This window comes from Coregonus lavaretus, assembly GCF_964263955.1.
Source record: "Coregonus lavaretus genome assembly, chromosome: 32".
In the NCBI taxonomy this organism is placed as follows: Eukaryota; Metazoa; Chordata; class Actinopteri; order Salmoniformes; family Salmonidae; genus Coregonus; species Coregonus lavaretus.
The window spans coordinates 35034112-35054133 of NC_140019.1; the positions used below are offsets into that span (position 1 = coordinate 35034112).

Below are 20022 nucleotides of genomic sequence, written 5' to 3' on the forward strand. Positions count from 1 at the left end.
CTTACAGGGTATCTCATGAATCCTAACTTTATATACTCCCGGCTATCTACCTCTCTGTCAACCGGACAGGACCTCCTAGAGTCGACACGGAGCCCCGCCGACCCATCACGACTGGTCTGCCGATGTAATCGTTTGTGGTTTCAACAGGCTTCCCGTTGCGATGACCGCGAAGATCCATCTGCTAGCCCCGGCCCGCTAGCACACGCAAACAACAGCCGTGCTTCCTGCTCGCTGTGCTTTAGCACCAATTCGAACTGCTCTCGGACTCACATATTGCTGTTCACTGGACCTTATGATCACTCAGCTGCACAGCTGATGCCTGCTGGACTGTTCCTTTACACGGTACCCTGTCCTGTTTATCTGTTTAGCCTCAGCCCAAACTTTCATCACCATTACCAGTTGTTGTCTTAGCTCTCTCTAATAACCCCTGTGATTGCTTTATGCCTCTCTCCCATGTCAATATGCCTTGCCTATTGCTGTTCCAGTTAGTTCTTATTATACAATTTCAATATAGAACCCCAAGTCATTCTCAAACTGCCTCAAATAGCTCCTTTGTCCCACCCCCCACACACGTGGAGACCGGCTCAATCGGTGCCTCCAGTGATGCTATCTCTTTCATCTTTACCCAATGCTTAGGTTTACCTCCACTGTACTCATATCCTTCCATATCCTTGTCTGTACATAATGCCCTGAATCTATTCTACAACGCCCAGAAATCGGCCCCTTTTCTTCTCTGTACCCAACGCACTAGAAGACCAGTTCTTAAAGCCTTTAGCCTTATCCTTATTCTACTCCTCCTCTGTTCCTCTGGTGATGTAGAGGTTAACCCAGGCCCTGTAGCCCCTAGTATCACTCTTGCTCCCCAGGCGCTATCATTTGTTGAGCCTTGGTTTCTTGCATGTTAACATCAGAAGCCTCCTCCCTAAGTTTGAGTTATTCACTGCATTAGCACACTCAGCCAACCCTGATGTTCTAGCAGTGTCTGAATCCTGGCTTAGGAAGGCCACCAAAGATTCTGAAATGTCCATTACCAACTACAACATTTTCATTCTAGATAGAACTGCCAAAGGGGGCGGAGTTGCAATCTACTGTAGAGATAGCCTGCAGAGCTCTATCATACTATCTAGGTCTGTGCCCAAATAGTTTGAGCTTCTACTAAAAATCCACCTTTCCAGAAATAAGTCTTGCTACAGACCCCCCTCAGCCCCCAGCTGTGCCCTGAACACCATATGTGAATTGATTGCCCTCCATCTATCCTCAGAGTCCGTATTGCTTGGTGACCTAAACTGGGATATGCTTAACACCCCGGCCGTCCTACAATTTAAACTAGATGCCCTCAATCTCACACAAATTATCAAGGAACCTACCAGGTACAACCCTAAATCCGTTAACATGGGCACCCTCATAGATATCATCCTGACTAATTGACCCTCTAAATACATCTCCGCTGTCTTCAACCAGGATCTCAGCGATCACTGCCTCATTGCCTGTGTCCGTAATGGGTCCGCGGTCAAACGACCACCCCTCATCACTGTCAAACGCTCCCTAAAACACTTTAGCGAGCAGGCCTTCCTAATTGACCTGGCCCAGGTATCCTGGATGGATATTGACCTCATTCCGTCAGTAGAGGATGCCTGGTTGTTCTTTAAAAGTGCTTTCCTCTCCATCTTAAATAAGCATGCCCCATTCAAGAAATTCAGAACTAAGAACAGATATAGCCCCTGGTTCACCCCAGACTTGACTGCCCTTGACCAGCACAAAAACATCCTGTGGTGTACGGCATTAGCATCGAACAGCCCCCGCGATATGCAACTTTTCAGGGAAGTCAGGAACCAATATACACAATCAGTTAGGAAAGAAAATGCTAACTTTTTCAAACAGAAATATGCATCCTGTAGCACTAACTCCAAAAAGTTTTGGGACACTGTAAAGTCCATGGAGAATAAGAGCACCTCCTCCCAGCTGCCCACTGCACTGATGCTAGGGAACACTGTCACTACCGATAAATCTACGATAATCGAAAATTTCAACAAGCATTTTGCTACGGCTGGCCATGCTTTCCACCTGGCTACCCCTACCCCGGCCACCAGCTCTGCACCCTCCGCTGCAACTTGCCCATGCCCCCCCCCCCCCCAGTGTTAATACTAAATTATAATTGTAATTATTTTGAACTCTGGCCTATTTATTGCCTTACCTCCATAACTTACTACATTTGCACACACTGTATATAGTTTTTCTATTGTGTTATTGACTGTACGTTTTTGTTTATCCCATATGTAACTCTGTGTTGTTGTTGTTTTTACCGCACTGCTTTGCTTTATCTTGGCCAGGTCGCAGTTGTAAATGAGAACTTGTTCTCAACTGGCTTACCTGGTTAAAGAAAGGTGAAATAAAAATTAAAAAATTAAAAAATTGCAGTATTGTGTTAGGAAGAAAAGTGCAATTATCACCTTAATAATGAAGATTAGTGGCCTTTTATTGTCCCCAGCACAAGTTGCACCTGTGTGATGATCATGCTGTTTAATCAGCTTCTTGATATGCCACACCTGTCAGGTGGATGGAGAATCTTGGCAAATGAGAAATGCTCACTAACAGGGATGTAAACAAATTTTAAACATTTGTAAACATTTTAGAGAAATAAGATTTTTGTGCGTATGGAACATTTCTGGGATCTTTTATTTCAGCTCATGAAACATGGGACCAAAACTTTACATTTTGCGTTTATATTTTTCTTCAGTATAATTTTTTCTTGAAAAAAAACATTAATTCAACATTCATAAAACCGAATAATTTTTTTTCTTGACACCTAAACTATTTCTCCCCTGTATGAGTTCTCAAATGACATTTAACCCTTAGATACCCAGACCCAGTTTTCCTTGCATGACAATTAAACTGTGATTAGGACTGCCCAAGAAGACCCAAATAACATATTACATATACTGTAACATATTTCAACAATATGTCTCTTAAATACAAAACACAGAAAACACTCAGTTTATCAAATCTTACAGCTTTATTTAAATGTGAACAAAGTATAACCCTGAGTTAAATCCTGAAATGCAAAAGAAATGTCAAAATCTTCATAAATACACAAAATCTCAATAATAATTCATATAACATATTTTACTCTGATAAAGACAGAAGACAGAGAGAGTGTGTGTATCAATGTGTAACATTGCGCTTAAATACAACAATAGCAATACAATGTAATAAAACCATTGAAATGTAAACATTCATTATGAAGCCTAACTCATTACTTCTGAAACCCAAGTTACATTGAACAAGTTGTTTATCCTGTCAGTGTGCCATTATTTCCCGCACTAAGGCATGTGGTACAACTTGTAGCAATTCCTCTCAAAGGTGAAACACAGTCTCACGTCACATTTCTGGCAGAGGGTATTTGTTACATTTTTCTGGCAGACTTTGCAGCGACCCCGGGTCTCACACTTCACTGGCCAGTGTTCAATTTGATCCGTGCGGACTTCATCACTAACTCCAGTACGGAGCACTTTGGGTGGCTTTGGAGGGTCTATGGTGTCAGCAGCTGGACGTCCTCTTGTATTAGCTTGGTTCAGGCCTGTGGTGACCTAACAAAACAATCATACAATATTATTATTATCATAATTAGTTACTATTATTATTAGCAGTCAATCAATGTCGTCACCAGTGATGAATGCAAAAGCGAGTTTCTTGGGCAGCATGCTGAAAAAAGATGAACACATATGAAATACAGCCAGCCAGAGTACACACACACACACACACTACTTTTGAGATGGTCATTGTTCAACCAGTCTGAAAATGCATTGCGTGCGCAACAAATGATTGGGATTTATCAAACTGTCGCATGCAACATATACACGTTTTCATTGATAAATCAGAGCCATACTAATTTTCTGTATGATATGGAGATGTTGGAACTGGGCCGTGACAGTTTCTAAAAGAAAACGCAATGGCAATTTTGATCACATTTCTGTAGTTTTTTTAAATCAAAAAATGCATGCTGCCTATAGTTAGTGCCAATCACTGGCTGCGCATTCTGCAAGACTGATTGTATATTTGAACAATTTAAGAGGAAATGCTACAGCTCACACTTATGAAAAATACAAATTGTTGTTCAATATTTTATTCATCAATACATGATTGTGTTTCTATCTCCTGCCTTGGCATAGGCTCTGAGATTAAATAGGCTCCTATTGCAGAACAATGCTGTAGCATATCCATACGGTCAAATATTTTAAATAGGCTACGGGTCGATTTACTTTCGAGCATTGTTGGCTATTGAATGACCCACTCCAATTTGCATACCACCCCAACAGATCCACAGATGACACAATCTCAATTGCACTTCACACTGCCCTCTTCCACCTGGATAAGATTGGACAGGGTAGGCAACAACACCTCCGCCACGCTGACCCTCAACACAGGGGCCCCTCAAGGGTGTGTGCTTAGTCCCCTCCTGTACTCCCTGTTCACTCACGCACAACTCCAACACCATCATCAAGTTTGCTGACAGCACGAAGGTGGTAGGCCTGATCACCGACGAGGCAGCCTACAGGGAGCAGGTCAGAGACTTGGCAGTGTGGTACCATGACAACAACCTCTCCTTCAATGTCAGGAACACCAAGAAGCTGATTGTGGACTACAGGAGAAAGAGGGGAGAGCACGCCCCCATCCACATCCACAGGGCTGTGGTGGGGCGGGTCTTGGCGTCCACATCACTAAGGACTTAACATGGTCCACACCAGAGGATGTAAGTGGAGTGGAGCGAGGAGCGTGTGTAATTTGGCTGGAGCGTGGAGTGGATTTTAAAATGTGGAGAGCCTGTCCATTCCAATTTTGCTCCGGTACAGCTCAGCCACGAGCTCTGCGCATTTTTAATTTCCTTCATCACGGTTCTTTTCATTATTCTGTTGTATTTATTTAGCCTACACCACCACTAATGTGCAGAGATGTTGATATGAGTCCACCGAGAAAAAGGTCACAGCCTGTGTAATATATAGCAAGACAACCAATAAGCCCGTACAGCAGCACTGGAGACGTTTTGATTTCTATAAAAGCCTGTTGTTAAAAAAGACAAGTCTACGTTTGTAAGAATTAAAAAGTTGTCCATCAACTGTAAAATGTGAGCGCAACAGAGCCAGTTACAACTGAAGTATCTGAGCTTCAATTGATAAGAGAAAATGCCAGTTGTTTTGTTGACACAGCGGTCTCATATCATCATGTAGGTCCTGGTACAATAGCCTACATGTTGTTGAAATGTTGAAGCTTCTTACGATAGCCTGTTTAAAAAACAAATGGTGTATATAGTCACAAAAGTAGATTGGGTGTTTGTTAAATTATATTTTTAAACAAAAGATGGAGTGAATTTGTGAAGGCCGTTGTAGCGGTTTCAGGGGTTGTGGTGGTTTCAGGGTTTGTGGTGGATGGACGTTATGTGCCTGCGAGGTTTCTTTGTTTTTTGGCTGCCGGGACCCACGGACAGCACTGTGAAGTATTCCCCAGAGGCAGGACCACAGACAGCACTGTGAAGTATTCCCCAGAGGCAGGACCACAGACAGCACTGTGAAGTATTCCCCAGAGGCAGGACCACAGACAGCACTGTGAAGTATTCCCCAGAGGCAAGACCACGGACAGCACTGTGAAGAATTCCCCAGAGGCAGGACCACGGACAGCACTGTGAAGTATTCCCCAGAGGCAGGACCACGGACAGCACTGTGAAGTATTCCCCAGAGGCAGGACCACGGACAGCTCAGGGGAAAACTTATAGACTGCAGCAGAACAGCCACACCTTTCTCCAGTTGTAATCAGAGCCAAACTGCAGACAGGTGAAACCAATCAGGGCCTCTACTTAACCGCGCCCTGGTTTGTCTTTTCTTTGACCCCGGCAGGTGAAGGAGGTTAGTGAGGAGACAGAACGTATGGTGGAGAAGGAGGATTAACGGAAGAAAGGAACTTATGAACCCCCAAAGAACAAGATTGGAGGACCGTCCACTGGTGACGAAGTGTTTACTCTGTCTGTTCTGAGTTTGGTATATCAGGAATGCTGCTGAAACCTGATAGTAATAGACCGGTTGAACCCTTCACTTGGACTGGTGGTGTGTGTTTGTGTGTAAACCCTGCCTTACAAAGATCTTGGCGCCGAAACCGCCATACCATTTTTTGTCTCTCCTGTGAGCGCTGAGCGATTTTTACCGGAGCAGGGGAAAGGAAGTTGAGCGCCGGAGCGGTGAGCAAAGACTGCTCTGTGAGCAATGAGTGGAATTTCCAACCGCTCAACTCCGTTCACATACTCCGGCCCACACACAACCGCACTTGTGAAGAGGGCACGACAGCGTCTGTTTCCCCTCAGGAGGTTGAAACAATTTGGCATGGACCCTCGGATCTTCAAAAAGTTCTACAGCTGCACCATCGAGCATCTTGACTGGCTGAATCACTGCTTGATATGGCAAATGCACCACCCTCGACTGCAAAGCACTACAGAGGGTGATGCGGTTAGACTAGTATATCACTGGGGCCGAGCTCCCTGCCATCCAGGACCTCTATGCCAGGCGGTGTCAGAGGAAGGGCCGAAAAATGGCCAAAGACTCCAGCACCCCAAGGCATAGACTGTTCACTCTGCTACCGTCCGGCAAACAGTACAATATCATAGGCTCCGAGACAGCTTTTACCCCCAAACCATCAGACTGTTAAATAGCCATAAGAGTGCTAAATAATTAATTAATGGTTACCCTGACTATCTGCATTGCACTGACCCCATCTTGCACAATGGAGGCTGGTGGGAGGAGCTATAGGAGGACGGGTTCATTGTAACGGCTGGAATGGAGTAAATGGAAACAGTATCAAACATATGGAAACCACATGTTTTACATTCATTCCAGTCATTACATTGAGCACGTCCTTCTATAGCTCCTCCCACCAGCCTCCACTGATCTTGCACTGACTATGCACACTCACAATAGTGATGTGCAGTTCGCAAACGATTAGTTATTTTTGACCGTCTCTTTTTACTGGCTGGAGAGTCATGATTCGTTTTTCTGAGTGACTCGTTCATTTTTGTCGTTCGTTTGACCTGCTGGCTGGCCACAATGAATTCTACGGCAGAATGAATACATGCTCCTCCAAGTCAGCGGCTCCAGAGACGTGTTCCAACCAACAGCGGTCTGTCATATGTGCGCGCAGAAAAATAGATGATGTTGCAGGCAGCATAGAGAAGACAAATACATGTTTAGAACGGATTGATCGCATGGTTCAAGAATTAATGCGATTACTTGATTATTGAATGTGATGGCCACATCTTTGTAGAACCAAAACATACACACAGCCTTTGCCTAACAAACTCGAACTCGAGAACTAACCGTTTGGGGTGCTGCAGTTCACAAACGATATTATGCTTATCACCCGGCAGTCAAGCAATGCATTCTGCCAAGAGTCTTACACAATCTAGTCCGGTTGTGGCCACAACTAGACCTCGTTTCACAGCCTGGTCTCATTGACTAAACGTAACATATTAAAATGTAAATCCAGGACACTCAAATTAGTATGATGTGTTACGTTTGGTACGGTACAACACAAACGTCTAGCAACCCAAAGGTTGCGTGTTCGAATCTCATCACTGATAACTTTAGCATTTTAGCTAATTAGCTACTTTTAAACTACTTACTACTTTTTAGCTACTTTGCAACTACTTAGCATGTTAGCTAACCCTTCCCCTAACCTTAACCCTTTAACCTAAGTCTTAACCCCTAGCCTAGATAATGTTAGCCAGCTAGCTAACATTAGCATTACATATGTTTTGCTAATTCGTAACATATTGTACTACTTAGGCAAATTCGTAAAATATCATACAAATTGTAATTTGAAACATAGTATACGAAATGGATGCTGGACATCCACAAATGAATACATACCATAAGTAACGTATCATACTAAATGGAGTGTCTCGGATTTAAGTACAGAATATTACAAAATGCTCCGAGACCAGGTTCTGTTTCAAATGTATCAAGAAATAATCGTATTTGTATGCCTAGCAATCAACAAAAGTACATTGCTTAAAGCACACTTTTACAAGTCTCAGTCACAAATGACAGCGCCAATAAGCCCCTTATGGTGAACAACGTTAACAAGAGTTTTCAGTTCATCGTTCGCTGGTAGGGGGTCCTGTGTGCTCTGGGCATTACTGACTCAAATGAACAAAATTAGTTGAAAGATTCATTATTTTGACTGAATGAGTCAAAGATCAGAGTAAGTAAAAAGAGCCCCTTCCCATCAAACTCACAAGACTATATACACACACACACTACATTGACACGCTCACACAAAACACACACATTCACATGCACTACATACGCACACACGCATACCGACAAAACACACGCACACTTTTACACTTACCATATACTGCTCCTCTTTATTATTATCTATCCTGATCCCTAGTCACTTTACCCTGTACATATCTACCTAAATACCTTATTATTATCTATCCTGATGCCTAGTCACTTTACCCTGTACATATCTACATAAATACCTTATTATTATCTATCCTGATGCCTAGTCACTTTACCCTGTACATATCTACCTAAATACCTTATTATTATCTATCCTGATGCCTAGTCACTTTACCCTGTACATATCTACCTAAATACCTTTTTGTTATCTATCCTGATGCCTAGTCACTTTACCCTGTACATATCTACATAAATACCTTATTATCTATCCTGATGCCTAGTCACTTTACCCTGTACATATCTACCTAAATACCTTATTATTATCTACCCTGATGCCTAGTCACTTTACCCTGTACATATCTACCTAAATACCTTATTATCTACCCTGATGCCTAGTCACTTTACCCTGTACATATCTACCTAAATACCTTATTATTATCTATCCTGATGCCTAGTCACTTTACCCTGTACATATCTACCTAAATACCTTATTATTATCTATCCTGATGCCTAGTCACTTTACCCTGTACATATCTACCTAAATACCGTATTATTATCTATCCTGATGCCTAGTCACTTTACCCTGTACATATCTACCTAAATACCTTATTATTATCTATCCTGATGCCTAGTCACTTTACCCTGTACATATCTACATAAATACCTTATTATCTATCCTGATGCCTAGTCACTTTACCCTGTACATATCTACCTAAATACCTTATTATTATCTACCCTGATGCCTAGTCACTTTACCCTGTACATATCTACCTAAATACCTTATTATTATCTACCCTGATGCCTAGTCACTTTACCCTGTACATATCTACCTAAATACCTTATTATTATCTATCCTGATGCCTAGTCACTTTACCCTGTACATATCTACCTAAATACCTTATTATTATCTATCCTGATGCCTAGTCACTTTACCCTGTACATATCTACCTAAATACCTTATTATTATCTATCCTGATGCCTAGTCACTTTACCCTGTACATATCTACCTAAATACCTTATTATCTATCCTGATGCCTAGTCACTTTACCCTGTACATATCTACCTAAATACCTTATTATTATCTATCCTGATGCCTAGTCACTTTACCCTGTACATATCTACCTAAATACCTTATTATCTATCCTGATGCCTAGTCACTTTACCCTGTACATATCTACCTAAATACCCCTGCACATTGACCTGGTACTCCCTGTACATCACTCCATTCTATTCCTTTTCAATATTATTTTTTAAGTCTGCATCGTTGGGAATTTCACTGCATGTGATAAATTACATTTTATTTTTATTTGATGAGCGATGGATAAAACCTAATATTAGTTGTGTAGCGGGAATAAACCAGTCATGTCAGAAAAGGAGAGACATGTCCTCCAATATGATTATGATTTAGTCCTATATAATAGAGACATGGCCTCTAATATTATTATGATTTAGTCCTATATAATAGAGACATGTCCTCCAATATGATTATGATTTAGTCCTATTTAAGAGACATGTCCTCCAATATGATTATGATTTAGTCCTATATAATAGAGACATGTCCTCCAATATGATTATGATTTAGTCCTAGATAGACATTTCCTCCAATATTATTATGATTTAGTCCTATTTAATAAGAGACATGTCCTCCAATATGATTATGATTTAGTCCTAGATAGACATGTCCTCCAATATTATTATGATTTAGTCCTATTTAATAAGAGACATGTCCTCCAATATGATTATGATTTAGCCCTAGATAGACATGTCCTCCAATATGATTATGATTTAGGCCTTTAAATAGTAAAAGTTAATTCAATATATGATATACCAACAGCAAATGCATCGGTTTTATCACTAGGACTACATTTTCTTTTTATCAGCCTTCAATTATTATAATTCTCATCAAACACCCCCATTTCCCCAAAAATAACAACATTTGCTTGCAATACAGTTGATCAACCACTAGAAGTTGTGTATATGCATGGTCTGAGATTTGGGTGGAGATTAGCACACTAAGTTCAAAATGGCCAAAATTCCCATTAAGTTCAAAATTGATAAATGCCAACCTTTGCGGGAAAACTGGTGCATGCTAGGTTGAGTATTTCTTGTGCTCACAAACTTTGATAAATGAGGCCCCAGGTGTTTAAAGACACTGTGCCATGTCACACCAGGTGTTAACAGGTTAATGTGTACTTTCTGTGTGTAGTATTTCCTACATTGCTTACGCCGATATGATTTGGCTCCTGTGTGACTCCTATGTATTTTGAGATCACTATTCTTAGAGAAACATTTGCCACAAACATGACAAGAAATGTTTTCTTCAGTATGAGTTTGCAAGTGACCTATCATACTTTCTGTAGAATTTAAGCCTTTTCCGCACATAATAAATTAAATAAAAACAGACACGAAAGTCTTCCTACACACCTTCCAACAATAAGGAGCAGCATCCGTTTGACTAGATGATGTCAAACAGGGCAACATGGTCTCCGTCCTGCCTCCAGCACTGGTATGGAACCTTTCTCCATTCTTTGTCTGTTTTGTCATTGATTTGAGTGTCTTAGACCCTGACAGTAGTCCTCCTCTCTCCACCTCATCATCACTTTCCCTGTTTTCACTCTGAGCTGCAGAACAGTCTGGATTTACTGCAGAGAGGGGCGGAGAGTCACGTGTTGGTTCTGATACTCTGTAGTCCTCTCCATCTGGTTCTGTTTTGATCTCTTCAGTTGTGTAGGTGAGTAGAGAGTCCCTCTCTCTGTCCTCCACAGTTTGGGTTTGGTGAAGATGCGAGGGCTGAGGTGGGTCCTCCTGATCACAGTCACTTTCCATAAAGGGAGAAGTGAATATGGAGTCTTTGGTATCAAAGAGCCCTTCAAGCTGCCCTTCCTCCTGACTGGTTCTGAGTTCCTCCTGTTCCTCTTTAATCAGTGTGGGCTCTGGGTCCTCCTGAACCAGACTGGGGCTCCACTCCTCCTCACAGTGCTGCTGTTCCGGGAAAACCTCCTCTTCAGATATGGTGAGAGTGAGCTGCTGGGCATCTGATGGAGAAGTATAAAGTTACTTAGACATTTTAAATCTAAAACTTAATCAATAGTTATCTTCTATGGGTCCTGTCTAAAACATGACATTAAGACATTTTAAAAATGCTACTTAGCTATTTGATCATTTCCATTATATTGATTAGAACAGCTTTATAGATTCAACATTACAATTTAATCTAATTTCTTGTATTGACTTGCTATCCGTTTGATTCATGTAAGTTTAGCTAATACAGCGGTAGCCAGAATAGATTCCGACCCTCCACTTGCTTACAGCTGCACTGGGGTAGGACAGGCTTCCTGAGGGACAAGAGATAGACATGAGAAAACAAGTTATGATCAGTCATGGAAATAAATGTGCTGAAAACTAATTGGCTCCCTTTTTAAAAAGAAGACGGAGAAAAAGCTATGAAGGAAAAATACTGGAGTTTTGGTGAAGGTACGGCCAACTAGCGCAAAAATAATATTGCTATATTGTCAAAACGATGCGATATAATAAAACAAATATTGTGATATGTAACTATATCTATTTTTTCCCCCATCACTAACGAATTACCAACTTAGTTGGATCCTTCATTTATTTTTGCACTACACAATAAACGTTTGAGAACGGTCAGCCCTTAAATGCTAGCTAGCTAACGTTAGCTTGCAAGTCAGAGTTGAAACAAGCTAGCTATCTAACGTGAGTTAGCAGGGATTTTAGGTGTCTGGTGTATTTGGTTAGCCTGCCAGCTAGTAGCCAATGCCATGGCAAGCAAGGTTAGGAATTAAACTAGCTAGCTTGCCTGTTATGTTAGTGATGACGCTAACCGTTTAGCTAGCTAGCTAGCTAGCAAGCTAAACATTTGGCTACCTGGCCGCGGCAAGCAAGGTTAGGAATTAAACTAGCTAGCTAGTCTGTTATGCTAGCGACGACGCTAACCGTTTAGCTAGCTAGCTAGCAAGGGGTAACGTTAGTTACAGCGTGGTGATGGTGAATTTAATGTGTTCTTCAACATCTTGCTAGCTAGCTAGATATCTTGCTAGTTGTAACCAAAATTGGCTAGCTAGCAACATTACATAATTTCTACATTCTAGAGGCAGTCGAAACGCAATTCGAGTTAGCCCACCTCGGGTTGACTTCAAAGTGCGAGGCTTTAAATAATGCAGTTTTCCCCCCTTGATTTCGAACAGAGGTACTCTACAACAGGTTTTGCTCTTGGTTTACGCTATTTCTATTGAAAGAACACCACGCCATAGACCAGATATAGAATTTCCCAGATTTTCCCCAAAACGGATGTCCCGCCCCGGAAGCGAGAGACAGGCCTATGGCTGCTGTTAGCTAGCATGAGGATGAAAAGGGCAGTCTACTTAACAACTAGCAGTATTTCAATCTTCTTGGTGTAACAGCTGGGATAATGGGACAACTCGGAGTACAATGCTTTTCTCATCCCTGAACTGCGATACATTTCCCGAGCCACATCTCACGCCGGCTCTGTGGGGTCTTAATCTAAACAAGAAGCCTGTCCTACCCTAGTTCTTGAAAACCCTTCTTATTACCTTCTTATTATCCACAGGGTTTCAGCGGTTAGCTTTGCACACAGTTGGCTGTGTGTGAACTACAATTCCGACACTGTGTTTTAACGTTTAGAAATTTCAAAACATTGCTTACAAAACGGTTTTCGAAACATATGCTTATGCCCCTTATCTTTCATGATCTGCAAGAAATCATATTTGTAAAAAAATATACACTTACTGTAGCAGTTTTGCACAGATCCATACGCTGTGTGCGCCTAGAGTTGACAAACTACATTTCCTTCTCAGTTATGCATACACACAGGTGTTTGGACCACGCTAGATAGCACAGGTGGCCGACTATGTCTTCCATCTGTCTTCTGTAAACAAGCGCTGTAACATGGAGATATGGCCGTGGGAACACTAACCCCAACCCTATGGTGTATAGTAATTTTGGAAATTATTTATTGTTGATATTAAAGATACGTTCCTTATGTTTCCAAAACCGTACCGCAAGCGATGCGTTTTAATGTTAAGAACGAGAGTCAGGGCTCTTATTAACAAAAGTCCCCTGACCAGAAGATATTATCATCAATTGGGCTACAGCAGCAGTTAGCGTCTTGGGGTAGTCCGACCCAGCGCAGCTTTAAGCAAGTGTAGGGTCGGAATCTGTTCTGGCTAATACAGTAGCTAGTCAATACAAACCTGCTTTGTGTAACTTTATCTCTGGGTTGAAAACCAAATCCAACAGCCTTCGCAGACGGTCATTCTCCTCCTTAGAACGGGAGATTTCTTCATACAACTCTACTACTGTTCGCTCGACCTCCACGGATATCTCTGCAACTGCCGCTGTTAGTCGTTCAGTAACATACACGTTCAGCAACTGTAGTTTAGACATTTTGCCCGGAAATAAAGTAGACAAGTCCGTATTATTCTGCTCAGCCTGCAACGTTACATTTCACATAGTCAAAATGTAGCAAGGAAGCAGCTGCTTATTGTTATTGTTCTTGTTCTTCTTCTTCTTCTTCTTCTTCTTCTTATATATTATATCAAAGACAGTACAGTATGAAGACTTGTAGGCGATGTCATGGCGACGTTGGCTAGCCAAGCTCATGCGCAGAAACACATCATTGGGTCCAACCAAATATTTGTATAACTAACCCAAGATAGACTACAGTCTGTCGTTTCCAATGGGAGCAAAATGAAAACGCGTCAGTTTGTCACTTTCACGAGGTTGGAGTAATAACATGTTCCACTACTTGTCTCGAATCTAGGTTTGCCTTTGGATTTCGAGAAAATTAACTAAGGAATAATTTTTCACTTCTCTCATTGCCTTTTCAAACCTCGGCCTGGTCTGCTTGCGATGTTGCGCGTCTGGGTTTAGAAACTCTTTGATTATATCCTGCAAAACACGTTAAAAAAATATTATCCGGAAGAGATATCAAATCTCTCACGTTTCCTTTCTGCAAATGACAGCTTCCGCTTCACCGAATGGCTTTGGCCGTGGGCGCCATCGTGTGGCCACACAAAAGTAGTCTCTACTGAGCAGCATTGTAAAAATCTAAACTCCAAAATATGATTATGTGTCTAATGCTATATATACGTGGTACCCAACCTTTCATGTTTTTGAAAAGGTAATAACCAACATCTTCCCAAGATGAAACAAGTGTAAGCAGAACTTGGTTGAGACTGTTGTCTGGCTGAAATGTCATTCATGTCAATCTGCAATAGATGAGCAAGAACTCTGATTGCTTTTTTCATTTAACCTTTATTTATACCGGTAATTCACATGGAAATACAATTAAGTTTGCAAGAAAAGAAACAGAACATTTTAACAGAAATACACACATATCCAGAGTAGGGTTATAATAATAATAATATGCCCTTTAGCAGACGCTTTTATCCAAAGCGACTTACAGTCATGTGTGCATACATTTTTACGTATGGGTGGTCCCGGGGATCGAACCCACTACCCTGGCGTTACAAGCGCCATGCTCTACCAATTGAGCTACAGAGGACCACGAGTTGTAGAAGATGTGATGAAAATATGATGTAGAAAACTCCCACATGCTGAAGAAGAAATGTATGGAAAATACATGTTTATCTGTCATGTAGCGCAGAGCACGGGATCATGTCAGTTCTATACATTATATTTTATATCTGAAGGTTTTATGCCACTCCACTGTCATATGTTCTCACTCTTGTGAACAGTGTTCATGTGTCTTTTACAATTTGCTTCATCAGTAAAGCATATGCTACAGTAGCTGCAATAATAGGATTTCTCTCTTCTGTGGATCTTTATATGTTTAGTCAGGTTTCCACGCTCAGTGAAGCATTTCCCACATTCTTGGCACTGATGTGGTTTCTCCCCTGTGTGAACTCTTATATGCCTGCTCAGGGTTCCACTTTCAGTGAAGCATTTCCCACAAGTTTTACACTGATACGGTTTCTCCCCTCTGTGGATCATCATGTGATTGGACAGGGTATTCTTCTGTGTGAAGTATTTCCCACATTCTTTACACCTAAATGGTTTCTCCCCTGTATGAGTTCTAATATGATTTTTAAGGTGTACTTTCTGTGTGTAGCATTTACTACATTGAGTGCATTGATATGGTTTCTCTCCTGTATGACTTCTAATATGTGTTTTGAGATCACCACTTTTAGAGAAACATTTGCCACAAACATGACAAGAAATGTTTTCTTCAGTATGAGTTTGTAGGTGACCCATCATACTTTCTGTAGAATTTAAGCATTTTCCACACACACCACACTGGCATTCTTTATGCTCTGTGTGTGTCTTTCGCACATGATAAATTAAAAAACCGTTTGAAACAAAAGTCTTCCTACACACCTTGCAACAATAAGGAGCAGCATCCGTTTGACTAGATGATGTCAAACAGGGAAACATTATGGCCGTCCTGCCTCCAGCACTGGTATGGAACCTTTCTCCATTCTTTGTCTGTTTTGTCTTTGATTTGAGTGTCTTAGACCCTGACAGTAGTCCTCCTCTCTCCACCTCATCATCACTTTCCATGTTTTCACTCTGAGCTGCAGAACAGTCTGGATTTACTGCAGAGAGGGGCGGAGAGTCACTGGTTGGTTCTGATACTCTGTAGTCCTCTCCATCTGGTTCTGTTTTGATCTCTTCAGTTGTGTAGGTGAGTAGAGAGTCCCTCTCTCTGTCCTCCACAGTTTGGGTTTGGTGAAGATGTGAGGGCTGAGATGGGTTCTCCTGATCACAAACATTTTTCACACAGGCAGGAGGAAATATGAACTTTATGAGATCAGCCTCCCCCAGTCCTTGAAGCTGCCCTTCCTCCTGATTGGTCCTGAGTTCCTCCTGTTCCTCTTTAATCTGTGTGGGCTCTGGGTCCTCCTGAACCAGACTGGGGCTCCACTCCTGCTCACAGTGCTGCTGCACAGGGGGAACCTCCTCTTCAGATTTGGGGAGCGTGAGCTGGTGGGGATCTGATAAAGGAAAAATAAGAAATACACTACCAGTCAAAAGTTTTAGAACACCTACTCATTCAAGGGTTTTTCTTTATTTTTACTATTTTCTACATTGTAGAATAATAATGAAGACATCAAAACTAAGAAATAACACATATGGTATCATGTAGTAACCAAAAAAGTGTTAAACAAATCAAAATATATTTTATATTTGATTTTCTTCAAATAGCCACCCTTTGTCTTTGCACACTCTTGGCATTCTCTCAACCAGCTTCATGAGGTAGTCACCTGGAATGTATTTCAATTAACAGGTGTTCCTTCTTAAAACGTATTTGTGGAATTTCTTTCCTTCTTAATGCGTTTGAGCCAATCAGTTGTGTTGTTACGGGGGGGGGGGGGGGGGGGGGTATTTGATATTTACCCTATTTGGTAAATACCAAATTATGGAAAGAACAGCTCAAATAAGCAGAAACGACAGTCCATCACTACTTTAAGACATGAAGGTCAGTCAATAAGGAACATTTCAAGAACTTTTAAAGTTTCTTCAAGTGCAGTCGCAAAAACCATCAAGCGCTATGATGAAACTGGCTCTCATGAGGACCGCCACAGGAATGGAAGACCCAGAGTTACCTCTGCTGCAGAGGATAAGTTCATTAGAGTTACCAGCCTCAGAAATTGCAGCCCAAATAAATGCTTCACAGAGTTCAAGTAACAGACACATCTCAACATCAACTGTTCAGAGGAGACTGTGTGAATCAGGCCTTCATGGTCGAATTGCTGCAAAGAAACTACTACTAAAGGACACCAATAATAAGAAGAGACTTGCTTGGGCCAAGAAACACGAGCATTAGACCGGTGGAAATTTGTCCTTTGGTCTGGAGTCCAAATTTGAGATTTTTGGTTCCAACCGCTGTGGGTATTTGATATTTACCCTATTTGGTAAATACCAAATTATGGAAAGAACAGCTCAAATAAGCAGAAACGACAGTCCATCACTACTTTAAGACATGAAGGTCAGTCAATAAGGAACATTTCAAGAACTTTTAAAGTTTCTTCAAGTGCAGTCGCAAAAACCATCAAGCGCTATGATGAAACTGGCTCTCATGAGGACCGCCACAGGAATGGAAGACCCAGAGTTACCTCTGCTGCAGAGGATAAGTTCATTAGAGTTACCAGCCTCAGAAATTGCAGCCCAAATAAATGCTTCACAGAGTTCAAGTAACAGACACATCTCAACATCAACTGTTCAGAGGAGACTGTGTGAATCAGGCCTTCATGGTCGAATTGCTGCAAAGAAACTACTACTAAAGGACACCAATAAGAAGAAGAGACTTGCTTGGACCAAGAAACACGAGCATTAGACCGGTGGAAATTTGTCCTTTGGTCTGGAGTCCAAATTTGAGATTTTTGGTTCCAACCGCTGTGTCTTTGTGAGACGCGGTGTGGGTGAACGGATGATCTCTGCATGTGTATTTCCCACCATAAAGCATGGAGGAGGAGGTGTTATGGTGCTTTGCTGGTGACACTGTCTGTGATTTATTTAGAATTCAAGGAACACTTAACCAGCATGGCTCCCACAGCATTCTGCAGCGATACGCCATCCCATCTGGTTTGGGCTTAGTGGGACTATCATTTGTTTTTCAACAGGACAATGACCCAACACACCTCCAGGCTGTGTAAGGGCTATTTTACCAAGAAGGAGAGTGATGGAGTGCTGCATTAGATGACCTGGCCTCCACAATCCCCGACCTCAACCATATTGAGATGGTTTGGGATGAGTCGGACAGCAGAGTGAAGGAAAAGCACCCAACAAGTGCTCAGCATATATGAGAACTCCTTCAAGACTGTTGGAAAAGCATTCCAGGTGAAGCTGGTTGAGAGAATGCCAAGAGTGTGCAAAGCTGTCATCAAGGCAAAGGGTGGCTACTTTGAAGAATCTCAAATCTCAAATATATTTTTATTTTTTTATTTATTTTTTGGTTACTACATGATTCCATGTGTGTTATTTCATAGGTTTGATGTCTTCACTATTATTCTAAAATGTAGAAAATAGTAAAAATGAAGAAAAACCCTTGAATCAGTAGGTGTTCTAAAACTTTTGACCGGTAGTGTATAAAGTTGCTGATAATTCAGGAAATATTTTGTCTAAAACTAAATCCAAAGTTTAAATGTCTAAAACCTGCAACTACAAAATGTTAAAAAGCTAGCTAACTTGTTTATTGGTTTTGGTACACAGAGAATACTGCTGTGGGATTCAACATTACAATTGCAGCTTTGCCTTTGTACTTGTATATTTACAATAGCTTAACTTAAGCTTATATCTTGCCAAGTTGCCATATGATTGATATATGTTAATACAGTTGCAAGTCGTCAATACAAACCTCTGTGTAACTTTATCTGTCGGTTGAAAACCAAATCCAGCAGTCTTCGTAGACGATCATTCTCCTCCGTCGAACGGGAGATTTCTTCATGCAACTCTACTACTGTTGTCTCTATGGCAACGGAGATCTCTGTAGCAGCCGCCGTTAGTCGTTCAGTAACATACGCGTTCAGCAACTGTAGTTTAGACATTGTGAGCAGAATAAAAGTCTACAAATTCGTATTATTATTGTGAACAACGCAATAATCTGTTCTACGTCGGCCTAGTTCCGCATCTAGCTACGTCATTACTACTCGTTTTCGTTCTGCCAATGACAACTTCCGGTGTGCAGTTTTGAATTTTCGCTTGTCGCTATCAGTCACTGTCCGAGACGTGGGCACAAAGTACTTAGCATAATCTTCAAAGGTAACGTTATGTCCAGATTCGCGAACATCAAATATTGCATCAAATAGAAATGCGTAGTGAGATCAAAATGTGTCTTGTTTGTATACATTGCCCAAATAGGGCTATTCAGTGGCATAGCTAGCTATCAGTGGTGTGTACGCTACCCGAGCATGTTGTTAGCAGATAATAGTTAAATTGTCCCCCTTACAGAGAAAAGGACCATGGATGACGACAATCACAGATTATTTCAAAGAGTTGCAGAGAAACTGGGGTGGTCAGAGAAGGGAGGGTTGGAAACAGCAGAAGAACAGGTATGTTGTTGTTAACTTACTTGGTCACTTTAATCAGAACCACCAGTGATTATGTTAATCAATTGCACAATATTTCATATGTAGTGCACTTCATTTGACCTGGTCAAAAGTACTGCACTATATATGGAATAAGATGAATAGTACACTATTTTTGACCGGAGTCCTATAGTCCCCGGTCAAAAGTAGTGCACTATATAGGGAAAAGGGTGCCATTTCAAACACATCCCATATCTTCTTTGCAGCTGATTAAGAGCATCAGTAAGACTTGGCGTCCGGCCACAGGCAATCACGGCTCCAGGGGTGCTCAAGACCTTCCTCCCCCAGTCCGGCTGCATCTGCCAGACAGTGAGGAAGAGGATGACGCAGGCTCAGGGAAAGAGAACCAGGTCTCCAAGGGCAACAGTTACAGGACCAAGGTGTTGATGGAGTCCAGCGAAGATGATTTCGACCAGTGTAAGTGAGAGTCAGTGGGTTGGGTTGCTAGTCTATTAGGATATAAAGGGCCTGTCTCCAAAAGGCCTGTT

General features: G+C 41.6%; 2 protein-coding genes across 2 annotated transcripts; both read right to left on the reverse strand.

Moving 5' to 3' along the window:
* Positions 1-2997: 2997 nt before the first annotated feature.
* LOC311107577 (uncharacterized protein) lies at positions 2998-12658 on the reverse strand. Its single transcript, XM_084150084.1, has 4 exons — positions 12589-12658; positions 11754-11779; positions 10869-11479; positions 2998-3587 (listed from the first exon to the last, which is right to left on the reverse strand). Exons 3-4 carry the CDS (start codon positions 11268-11270, stop codon positions 3321-3323), a joined length of 669 nt encoding a protein of 222 aa, XP_084006210.1. The 5' UTR covers positions 11271-11479; positions 11754-11779; positions 12589-12658; the 3' UTR covers positions 2998-3320.
* Positions 12659-14757: 2099 nt separating this feature from the next.
* On the reverse strand, positions 14758-19069 carry LOC311107996 (uncharacterized protein). Its single transcript, XM_084150628.1, has 2 exons — positions 18805-19069; positions 14758-16441 (listed from the first exon to the last, which is right to left on the reverse strand). Exons 1-2 carry the CDS (start codon positions 18992-18994, stop codon positions 15159-15161), a joined length of 1473 nt encoding a protein of 490 aa, XP_084006754.1. The 5' UTR covers positions 18995-19069; the 3' UTR covers positions 14758-15158.
* Positions 19070-20022: the final 953 nt, after the last annotated feature.

Coding starts and splice junctions, on each gene's coding strand:
- LOC311107577 (XM_084150084.1), bottom strand. CDS start 11,270: ATGGAAAGTGACTGTGATCAGGAGGACCCACCTCAGCCCTCGCATCTT. Junction 3,588..10,868: donor CTGCTCCTTATTGTTGGAAG/GTGTGTAGGAAG, acceptor TTGTTTTGTTAG/GTCACCACAGGCCTGAACCA.
- LOC311107996 (XM_084150628.1), bottom strand. CDS start 18,994: ATGTCTAAACTACAGTTGCTGAACGCGTATGTTACTGAACGACTAACG. Junction 16,442..18,804: donor ACAGATAAAGTTACACAGAG/GTTTGTATTGAC, acceptor TTCCTTTATCAG/ATCCCCACCAGCTCACGCTC.